The sequence below is a fragment of the Echinococcus granulosus genome (assembly GCF_000524195.1).
Source record: "Echinococcus granulosus chromosome Unknown EG_S00012, whole genome shotgun sequence".
NCBI classification, from domain to species: Eukaryota; Metazoa; Platyhelminthes; class Cestoda; order Cyclophyllidea; family Taeniidae; genus Echinococcus; species Echinococcus granulosus.
Window position 1 is genome coordinate 1227997 of NW_020170392.1, and position 11946 is coordinate 1239942.

At 41.2% G+C, this 11946-nt stretch overlaps 2 protein-coding genes across 2 annotated transcripts; one reads left to right on the forward strand and one right to left on the reverse strand. All coding sequences in view use genetic code 11, as the record gives it.

Annotated features, from left to right (window-relative positions):
- Positions 1 to 2470: 2470 nt before the first annotated feature.
- On the forward strand, positions 2471 to 2758 carry EGR_02681 (Ubiquitin-related modifier; the record flags this gene model as incomplete). The annotated part of the gene is made up of 1 exon (XM_024491930.1): positions 2471 to 2758. The coding sequence occupies one exon, from the start codon at positions 2471 to 2473 to the stop codon at positions 2756 to 2758; it is 288 nt and encodes a 95-aa protein (XP_024353745.1).
- A 1059-nt stretch (positions 2759 to 3817) lies between these two features.
- Positions 3818 to 4441, reverse strand: EGR_02682 (hypothetical protein; the record flags this gene model as incomplete). Its single annotated transcript, XM_024491931.1, has 5 exons — positions 3818 to 3903; positions 3940 to 4000; positions 4036 to 4185; positions 4219 to 4269; positions 4307 to 4441. 5 exons carry the CDS (start codon positions 4439 to 4441, stop codon positions 3818 to 3820), a joined length of 483 nt encoding a protein of 160 aa, XP_024353746.1.
- Between the last annotated feature and the right edge of the window lie 7505 nt (positions 4442 to 11946).

An 11946-nucleotide genomic window follows, 5' to 3' on the forward strand; every position in this document is an offset into this window, starting at 1 on the left:
GAAATGCTCTAGATTATCTCTAATCCATCTTTATGCCATTTCTTTGAACAATTAGCTTTCCTTCGGGGCATTTGCCGGAACGAGTAATCTTGAGCCACTTTAAAATGCAGGAAATCATAAAAGCCTTCCACTTTGCAATTATTTGAGTTCCTAAAGAAGAAGAAGAGGAAGAGTTGTACTGCAAATGTTAGTTTTCTCAGCGATCTAACGACCAACATTTGATTGAGTCTGGCAATAGTGAGTTTTGTTGACGAGTAGCCATAAAAGGTCAGACAAATTTTGTCATAATTCTAATTTTAAAAACGCCCCATTAAATTACGAACTGCGTAAACTTACAACTTTGTTACGTTTCTCTAAACTATTCCAAAAGCTACGGTATATTGTAATCCGTTAATTGTTTGTTTGACTCACGGCTTTGGTAACAGGACACTTAGGGTCCCGCCATTGTGCCTCCACTGGTAGGGCTGTCCATCGGGCCATGCCAGTAGCCCCCAAACCCTACCGTATGTCGACAATGCATAGTCCGCATAAATATTATGCCTCCTTTTGTCCTCTGGAAAATTTCGGAGCACTGCAATAGTTTTTCAACATTGAGTAAATAACGATAGCTCCAACTTAATTTCTTAATTCAACACCACATAAATAAGTTTCGTTTTCTCAAACCTTACATATTTTTATGCCCATTTGTTTCTCTTCCCGAGTCTCAAAAGCTTAATAAATGTATCGCAGCAGTTGTGATGCATGTTTTCCGGGCATTATTTTTGATTAAACGCAGAAATTATGGTGTAGAGATTATGTCTAAGGGTTTGAAAAGACCATATAGCTCGCTAAGCAATAACTAGCGGCGTTGGCTTTTTAAAAAATGGAAAATAATAAAAAGTGTGATATAATGACTGGTAGAAAATATTTCTCCGACTTAGGGCCGAAAAAGGAAATTGTTTGATTTGGTTTTCATGATTGATTTTAAACAAAACATTTCTTAGTTGAGTAGAAAATGCGCTTTAGTCGTAAAAATGCAAACAAATAGCATTGGTAACCTGAAATTGCATGAATTCAAGGCCTCTACCAAAGGGAATTCAGTTCTTTGAATGTCAAGAGGACTTTTCGTCTTTGCAACAGGGGTGGTCTCCTCCAAGTAGCAAACTTTCACGCAGTGCTCCCCTTCCTCGCAACCCGAAAAGGCTTAATTGGAGCAGAAGAACTGATGGGCAAAGGAATCCCACACTACCACGTAGTAATCTATTTTAGCTGAATCTGTAAGTCTAATGGACAGCAATTCAGGGTTTTTAATGTAGCACCCTGAGACTTCTCTGAAGACGAAAGAAGACATAATATTTGGGCCGAATATCTGCAGTCAAAGTAGAGAAGGGCTGAAGAAAAGCCACTGGCATGGTTCAGAGGCCAGTTCGCCCGGCAAAGTTACAATGACGGAGACCTAAAGTGTCCCCTTTAGCAAAACCAAGAGTTAAAAACCAACATATTACACTTACGTACAACGGAAAGATGGTCTGACGAATTAGAAGACTAACATCTTTCTTAATATAGTGTTTTCAATTGCAAAATTTAGCAGACAAATGCAATTTACTAGTATGTAATCTAAAAATTAGGCCTTAGGAGGCCTTCATTCTGTAATCCATAGTTTGCAAATCATCAGAATAACCCGATATTTTATAAAGAAGTATTCGTACACCCAGCTTAATAAATAATTATTGAAATTCATGAAGAGCAATGGCTTTACTAGATATTTTAGCTTAGTAGATGTTAGATTTGCGCAGTTACAGAGTATACCATTAATTATTGTGGGCGACCAGTAGGTTCAAGACTTAATATTTCAGTTTGATCAGGTTTCCCGTAGATCGTTAAATTGGCCTTAAAACTCTGACTATTGGTTTGAGACTAAAAATTGGATAAAGCCCGTTTGCATATAGCACCCCACAATTTCTACCACGGCCTGAGGCTTACCGGCATGATACAGGGTAAAGGCACAACAGCGCAGCACCTAGGTGGCACCTAAAATCAAGTGGATAGTTAGACGAACAACTAATAAACTACATGTAGCATTTGTTTCGCTAAAAAGGGGTAACATTCTAGTGAAGTTTTCAAACAAACTTTTGAGTTGTGCAAAGGACATAACATAAATGGTCCGCTGAGTAACCAATAGCAATTGCTACCAAGAGAAACAGATTTGCAGAATGAGCGAAGGGCTTGAAGTAATTTTTTGAGGGTTTTATCAGAAAAAAAGTGTGAATATCTGAGAAATGCTTGTCATTCTAAAAATGGCCAATTTTGTAAAAAATCTTGCATAACCAAAACTAAAAAATTGGACTTCAAGAGCATGTTGTTGATTAATCCATTAATGGGAAAGAGTGAAAACTAAGTAGGATTGATTTGTTTTATTAATCCCCACATTTTTAATCAGCACAAGTCTGTGCGAATTATCTGCAGTCTCACGCATTTCAGTCTTGGCAACATGCGGATCGCGTTGGAATTCTCGGGAGGTGCGGAGCTGCTTTTTGGTAACAAAAAAGAACAGAGCGCTGACTTGCCCGACTCAGTCAAAACAATTAAAGAGCTCCTTCCGTGGTTGCGTGATCATATGCTTACGGGACGACCCGATCTATTTATCACTAACAATTCTATCAGACCAGGCATCTTGACGCTGGTAAATGACACAGATTGGAGTCTCCTTGGCGAAGAGGAATACCAGCTCAGGGAGAAAGATAAGGTGTCCTTTATCTCCACACTTCACGGAGGCTAACTCATGATAGTGGATTGCTTTCGTCACTACGTGATTATGTACTTTATGTCTACCTGGAGACAACCACTATTAATCCATTACACCCTCCTTTGTCTACCAGTTTCTTAATCCTTGTCTGAATGTGGTCGACTAGAGGTTGCGCTCCTCTCAAAGCGTAGTTCCAGTTGCACACGCGAGGGAGGGCCATCACTCTACTAAAATACCCATTATTATGTAATGAACTACGTTGGCTTGGATTTCATTCGAGAAATGGGGGATTGACCTGATTTTTTCAAGCGACCATGAAGTTCTGCAGTCCCGATCGTAGTGGCTGCATTCAGAGTTGGTTAAAAAAGCGCTGTGGCAAGAGGTACCCGTAGTGTTCAACATTACCCTCTGAACGCGGCGTCGTCATTTTCCGACATAAAGGACGGATCGGGGAGCGACCCCCTGTATTTTATACCTTGTCCTAGCATGAGGTAGTAGGTAGTCCAGCCGCCTCCGATCTCTGAAATGATGCCTAGGTGTTAAATCATGCGGCCAACTTCCGCTAATAGTGGTGGCAGATAACACTTCGGTCTTGGTGATTCAGCCCAGGGTCGGGTTTGGTGGACGTGTTTGGTAGCTGATACATCCTCACACGTCACCAGCATACCAAGGTTGTGGTGGAGGGTTCACGCTAGTGTCACTTGGTGGGCTGAGTTTAAGCTGCCGGCTGACCTCCGGGTAGGATCAGCGAGAGGGTTTCACGGTCAACTGCGGAAAACGCTACCCAATCCTAGAAATGTCTGATGCTCTTTGAGATCTTTGATGACACCGCTCTTGGAATCTGTTGGGACCACGGTTGTCGTCCTTCGCGGCAAGTTCGCGCAGTAAATTTACAAATCACCGTGCCTGAAGTTGGGTATTGTATAAGCGGCCAGAACCCAGTCTTTTTGCTCTTCAACGCCAAGATAGGGGCAAAAACCATTCGACTTAAGAGGTCGCATATACTGCCAAGAAAACCCAAATTCTCCAATTAATAGTGAGTGTTCAATAGGGATAAAATGGTATCAAATCAGTACCAAAGGGATGTCAAGTTTACAAATCGGGCCTAGACGAATCCAACTCGAATTCTATGGTAACATGAGCCAAATGACCCCTGAAGTTCCCATCGTTTTGTACAACTAAAATAAATTCGTAAAAAGGCACGGCCGACTTACTCAAATTCTTTTTCAAATCCAGACTGTACTCATCCGGAGCCAGTTCTGTAGACTCATCGACCTAGAAAATGGAAGGCTACAGCAATCCAATCATACGTATGCGTTTCCGGATATTACCGTGGCAGGACCACTGACGGCCAGCGCGAATTTTTGGAAAAATAGGTAACTGGACGAAACGGAAGGCCGCTGTATGTGACAGATGTATCTATTTAGATGCTTTGAATAAACCATCGAAAAATGCCACTCCTGAAGCCTAGAGAATAACAAAACAACACGTACTTCACCCGTTCCCCCTTGACAGGTGTAGTCAAACTTGCATTCCACGCCGAACTGAGGACATCGTAAAAATTTTATTGCCAAATCATACCCCTTCTATTGACACTGAACGCGCAACTCCGCCAGGCCTAATCACAGCCTCTTTAATCACAAAATTTTCATCGGCAAGAGAAACAAATAGGAAAGTTATAAAATAAAAAAGGAGAGGAAGATAAGATCCCCACATACACAAACGAGGCTGTACACTAATTTAAAAACACCGCTGAAACGTCAGCGGAGACAGGGTCGTACAATCAGGAGGACTATGTGCATCATCAATGCATGAATTTTAATAAATGGAAGTAGTTAAAAGTCCCGGATAGCTAAAAGTAAACAATGAATGCCAACATGGGAGGTGATGCATAATCAGCCAGTACAATAGTGAAACGGTCAATTAGCATTAATCAAGATTTGATGGTTTATTCATGGTCAATCCGAAAGGTTGTGCACAAGCAATAACAAGTAATCATCAACTAAACTAATAAGTAAGCTGATTTTTGACTTTTTTATGCGGTGATATAGGAAATTCTCTACTTGTTTAAAATGTCATTGAGAATTGAATAAAACTCCTGCATTCTATATTTACCTTCCTCAGCGATGAACAAGTTGCATAAATAAGAAAACTAGTCACCTCTTAGTAGACTCTTACAAGCCTAATAAGGAATGGTTTGGCTGAATATTTATTCTTTTATTCCTTTCGCGCAACTCCATAGGGTAGCAAGTCCGAAGGTCACGTTGCGTTGGCATTTCCTCGCTTATTGTGCCTTACCTGAAACCGCGTGTCCCAGTAAGTTGTTTGAAACTACCGTCCTATTTTAATGACTGTGGCGACTTCCCCGATTATATTGAACGTTTTCATTTCATATGTCTGATCAGCTCTGTGAACTAATTCTGTTTCATTTTTAGGTGCCTTCAACTATCAAAGGATGGAGCCTGACATTGAAATCGAAGACATGCATGAGTATGGCATGCCACAACCAACAGCATCCAGAGGTTAGATCAGGCTTCTCTTCATTAATTTTGTTTTCCAGATGATGGGTTTTTCTCCTACAAAATCCTCGTCGCTGTTATCGTGTTTGCTCTCTATTTCTTGGTGTCGCGTTTCTCGGCAGCTTTTGGGGCGAGGGTAGCCAGGCTTGCATCTGGCGGTGTGTTACTTAGGTCTTTTTATTCATCTACAATGTTAAACAAGGTTTTGTAACTTGTGCTGCCATCTTCATTTTCAGTAGTCTCGCCATCGGTTCTGCTCATTCCATTCTGTTGATTTCAATGCAGTATTTTGTGTTTTGTTAGCTGATAGACGGAATTACGAGGAAGAAATGCGTGAAGCCAGAAGACGTTTGCAGGAAAGGTTTGATGAAGAAAGGAAAAATCGTAAAGTGGTATATTCCAGTTTTTCGTGCTATTTTCTCAACTTTGTAGCAAGATGCGGAAAAACCTCGAATCGAAGCTAGCGGGAAACCCAAGGACAACGAAGTAACTTTTCTCCCCTTTTCATCAATTTTTCCGCCTGCATAAGGACTTGGGTAAACCACGTCTTGCCTTTAGAAACCTCAGGACAGAACTAAACGTACCGAAGCCCCTAAACCAGAAATGCTAAATAGCTCAGGTAAGTGTCCATGCTTTGTTGTCTGAGCAAGATAGCCAGGAATCTTTAAGATGGTATTGTTCAAAACTCAGTTGATGGATTATTTTATGCTCCCTCTCAATGTGTGCTACCAATTATTTGTATAGTAATTTACCAACGTTTTGTTCCTTTCCATGATGTCAGAACATAGCAGAGTGGGGGAAGATGTGCTCGTGTCTTTTAAGTATCATTTCCATTCTATCAGCAGCAGCGCAGCCCAACTTACTAGTACTGTACCTTTGGGTGACGTTTTTTCCCTTTGCGTGTGACAAGTATTCCTGAGCTTATTAACAATCCTTTGCTTGATTAAATTGATCGCCTCAAGGTTTCACGTACGAGGATCAGATCACAGACTGGGGCGGGGATAGTGCGGCCGTAAGTAAAGGTGTTTTAGTTCTGGTGAGACATTTTAAGGAAAAATTGGTTTATGTAATTCGGGAATATTGATAATTATATGGTGACACATTAGTTTTGCATATCAGAAGTCCTTTCCCCTCATTGTTCAACGAGATTTTGCGCAATTGTCTCCATTTAAATGATCTCGTTAACCTGATGCTTTTCTCGGTCCTGGGAAGTATAAAAGGCAAACAGCCACTTTATACAGTCGGCCAGCACTAAGTAAAAGCCTAACAAGAATAGGAGGTTTAAGACTGACTTGTTTGAATTTGCTGTCTCTGTGATTTCGTTTGCGATTTAGATTGACAAAATTTATCTTAGAATGCTTTGTCATATTGAATCGTGCAGATTGTTGGAGAAATGATTTTTAGCGTTATTCAATGCAGTGATTGTTAAAAAGGCTCTAGTTTCTCAAATTTGCGGTGTTTTTTTGCTTAAAATCCCTCAATAGTCCCAAGGATGACTTCTGTAAAGCTACTCGAGATGAATGTGATAGCAGCTATTACTATTTGTTAATGCCTAACAATTCTTCCTAGCACGCGTTTTCCTCACTGAGCAAATCTGTGATTCTACAGTTATGAAGTCTCACAAAAACCAACCACTGGAACTACATCCTCTTTATTGGCGTTATTAAAGTCGTCTTCTAACTCTGTCGTTTTAGGATACTTTCCTTTGATGGGCGATAGCAGTGGTTCCAACTTCTGTTTTCGCCGTTCCAGAAAGCCTGGCGGATGAGGCTAAGCCCCCTCTCAACTGTAAACACATCTCTTGCCCTCATCTCCCTCCCTCTTTCCTCTTCAATTACAGTTTTCATCCCCTCCCCGCAGCCGCCCTCACTCCGTGGGCCATGCGTTCCCACTTATGACGTTGATTGTCGAAACGCTGGACAATCAATTGATTATGCGGTGGTGGCGGTGGCAACGTGGGGACACAGGGCAGAGGGACAGCCACACTCACTCCATTTGCCATCGAACTTTTTCACTTTTTCCCTCCTTCTCCTTCGTGATCTACTAGTGTTTGCCACAAACGTGCATCCTTCCATTTGTGGGTTTTTATGCTCTACTTATGCGACTTTGTTGTCCAAGTGGAATCTGTGATCAACCTCAATAGCTTTTGCACGACATTCACCATCCTACTACTCCAACGGTGATCCTCGAAACAGGAGTTTGACGTACTGATGAGTTTTACAAAGTTCAAGATTTAGGCAATGTCAAGTAGAAATGACCTGAGTGGATATGCTCACTAAGATAAGGGCACCGAATATTTGCCGAATGTATTTGGTGGGATTAAGAGAAACCTCGTGTTTGATGAGAGCTAATGACTCGCATTGACCATTCCTGTGGAGCCTCACTGGTCTATGTTCGACGTGTATGATGAGGTTAAGCATCTGATCTGGTGGTAATGTCCGGTTGAAGTTTAAAATGGCAACTGCTGGACTGGTAATTGACTAGGCGGGGTGGCACGTAAGCTTGCACAAGGCGTGGCTCTGGGTCACTTGGAGGCGATGTGTGCGGTCGTCCAAATTGTAGGAAATGAATGGGATTTGCCAAGTAAATACCAAAAGGGACCTTCATCAAGATATGAAATAAATTTTAACGTTATTTTATCAGTCTCGTTGGTTGTACTATCTTCCTCAGCTAACTGTCGCTATTAGCGCCAGATCTTGTCGCATCCGGGTCGGTGTGATTAAAAGCACCAGAAGGAGAGTGCGGCCTTCTTGATTCGGAAGCAGTCACGTTTTTTTTTTCACGAAGCAAAACGAAATAGAACACATCTCCAGGAGCAGTGGTAATCATTTCGTCTAGCAGGAAATATGGAATAATGATCCAAAAAAGTAACTTGATGAAACTAGTATAGGTAAGAATATGTACAAATAAAAGTATGAAAACATAAATTGACAACTGAAAAGGGTGTTGAATAACTTTCTAAGTCACTTATGTAGTGGAAAATTGCTATTTTCTTTATCAATTTGCGGTTATTAATAGTGAAGCAGAAAGTGAGAACATGGCATGTTTGTAGGACGAGGCTCATAAATCTCCTCTTCCCTGGCCCTCACACTCTTGGAACGCCCAGGTTGATATAGTTTTGTTATGTTTATTGGGTAAAATGAATGGAGAGAGCGGGTACAAGTTCAGGGAGGTTTGAACACGGAACCTTTATCCAGGTTTCAGGACGCCGCCTGCTCCTCAGTCACGAGGTTCCATTCGTACGCCCGCCTCCTCTCTGAAAGGAACATTAAAACAGCATAAGTATTACAATGTTACTTCACCGCAGTCGAGCTCAGAAAAATCGGATCTGCTCCATGAAATCCTCCATAGTTTCTTCGGGTTGCCAAAATTAATGTTTCCAGTCGGCACGTAGTCAAACCTACTAGGAGGGGGAGAATTCTCCCCTCCTAAGCGGAGACGAACTGGCTCCTCGCAAAACTATTTTTTATTAACTGGCTTGCCATTGACATTTTACTTTGACAACTTACTATTTGCCATCCGTACTGTAGGACCCCATTTGGATGAAGTAGCGTAGAAAGCCACGCAGGCCGCCCCTGTTGATGGTCCAGATGGCACAGAAGGCAGTGCTAAAATAATTGTAAATAGTAGAGGGCGATCAACTGTGTTTAGAAGATTTCTGTTGCACCTTAAAAAACATGGCGAGAGATTAAAGTAATCGGCACTCAATGGTTTTAGCTTAAGTGGAACTCAAAGATTGGAATTTGGTGGTCAAAATCCTCTCAGGCTTTGCCATTGATTAATTTTTTTTATCTGTTTGCATTTCGGGGGTGGATTTATGAGGAGTCTGTTCAGAAAACTTCGTATGTATACACAAAGTAGGTATGGTTTTTTAAGTACTCAAGTTCTAATGGAATTTCGCATAAATTAGACACTAATAAAGCCTTCAAATGTGCGTCAAATATGTTGACCTGAATTGCACTGCATTCGGAGGAGTAATGGCCTAAAGGGAATGGGAGGTAATTGTAGCGCCCTGAAACTTCTCAAAAGATGGAATATATATATTTGGCATACAGAATAGTTTGGCGCCACTGTCATGCACCAAAGGCCAACCCACCTGGCGAAGGTACAATGGCCAAGACACAAAGTGGTCATTTACTGAAGCCGGAAGTTAAGTAATCAACGTATTATGTAGCCCCTCCCCTCTTTTTAGCGTCGTCCCCGGCGCTCCCCTTAGTCAACCTCCAGCGTTAGCCATCACTGCGAAATCGGCGATGTAGAGAAACACCCACATGCCAGCAGCGCCGGTCATTGAATTTCTATGCATATGCGGATATAATTGACCTCAATTACACTGATTCCCCTTAGCAGTTTGACTGGATTTGCAGTTTTATCTTGCATGGGAACTGGATCTGGGGTCGGCAAATTGTGCTGGCCATCGCGGGTATCCATAACTAGACGCAGGAACACTGGCCTAAAAGCAGATTTACGAGAGAGAACAGGATTCAACACCATTCCGTGGGGGTAGGAATTCATGTCTATTCCTCCTTGCCACTATGCTCTCACCTCAGAGCTGCCCAGTCATATCTGTCTGGGTTCTATCCAGCTAGTGGAGAAGTGGAGGAATATTGCAAGTTTAAGTTATTAATACCTTTATGCAGGTATGATAGACAACTCTGTAACGAAATTTTTCCAGATGATTCACGGCTAGTGTCACTTCCGTTGCTAATAGCATCCCTGCAGACCACGGCACTGATGTAGTTGCTGAAGGTGGACGTCATCTTCTATCACCTTCTACAGATTATCCCATCTGTAGCATGTGCAATTCTTCTGCCCCGCTGGGATTTATCACCCAGTAGTAGAAATAAGGATGGATGTCCTTTAAAATTGGGTTCGTTTTCCCTTGCCACCAATGTAGAGCCCCGAGATTGCCCCGACGACGAAAGGAGAGCTTACATACAGGAGGACATACAGTAGAGCTTAAGGCTAATGTCATGCCACGGAGGCCAGTCCAGCCGGTGGAGGTGCAATGGCGGAGTCCTAAGTGGGCCGTTACCAAAAGTGAGAACTAAACGAACAACCAACGTATCGCAGTAATAGCACAGTGACTTTCCATCCAGCTAGAACCGTGAATAAAGAGGTGAGGTTCAGGATTCATCCATCCAAATGTAACATACTCTTGGTTCTGGATACTCTCTATCTACTACAGATTTTGTATACCTTTTTAGAGAATACCTTCTAATCTCTAAGCCATCTTTTGCTGGCACAAGGTCTCGAAACCAGTTATTTTTAATCCCTTTGAACGGAGACTTCATTGATAGGTGCCAGTAGTCGCAATCATTGCTCTGTTTCATAAGTGATAAAGCTCTTTTCTGGATTACTGGTAATTAGCTCATTCCTGTCTATTCAAAAAGTAATCACATAAATTTATTTGACATTCTTGGAAAAACTACTACACTCTTATCTTTCAGTCATATGAGATCACTCATTGAAATGTTTAAACGAAATTCGACGATTTTTGTGCTTTAGTTATTCGAAATTTTTATTATTTCCAGTAACTTGCGGAAAACATTTCAACATATTTTTGCACGTTTGATCTGTTTTGGTCTATGTGGGAAAAATCCAATTCCAATTAACAAGGAAAATGCAGAAAGTGCATTAGTCCGAATGGATTGTTGAGGAAGAGGAAATAGTATAAAAGTGTGGGGCCCCAAGTCGATAAAGTTTACAATACTAAAGCCTGAAATACACTACTGACACATGAAAGTACCTTGATTGAAATACAGGAATGAAATAACTACCTACTCGACTCATCAACATTCCTCCACAATTGCTTCTCTCAATCAGAGCCAGAAGTTACTTCCGAGAATGGGGTCCTCGTGGATAGCATAAGTGATTTTATCGCTTAGCGGATGACATAAATCATTCGGGAAGATAACAATCAAATTTAACATTTGCTTGATCCGGCCCGTCTTTCCTGAAAATTCCGTTTGAATGGAAAACTGACGTTATAATTGATTGGCGTCGCTCGGACTTAGTGGTCTCAAAAATGTACGTAACCAGATGCCATCGAAGTCATTGTCTAAAGTCTCCTGATCCCCGTTCAATCGAAACTCCTTGTATTGGTACACTTGCATCAAGATAAACGAAGGCACCTCAAATACCAAGTGAATTGAATCATATTCGAAGTTAACAAGTATATCTATAGACAAGTGCATCTTTTCAGCTTTACATACAAAGGAACCAAGCAATATCGACCTAATGAACAAAACTACAGACTAATAAGGGCCGATGTTTGGCGTCCGACCTCACATAACATCCACCAAGGTAAACTGTGTTTGTGCAACCACAACGCAACAAAAGCGACAATGAAGAAAATATGACCATGTATCAAGCAGCTTAGTTACTGGAAAAGCCTAGTTTACAAGGATACAAACCTGTCTTATTGTAAAGATTTTAGTCAGATAAAATTAGAGATACATTTTTTCAAACTCGTCTGCATCAACAAAAATCACTCAAATTTCAAGACTCACCATTAGTTTGATTTCTAAAATATGCCCTAAACATACTCAAGTAAATACTTATTACTTACATGCAAACGGACGGCCGATTGCATAAAATGAAGCAATCTAAGTATGAGTATCAATGAGACTAAAATTCCTCGAAAATTTTCATTTCAGGGTCTTTTTGCCTTTCTTAAGGTTTGAATTTAAAATATATTGG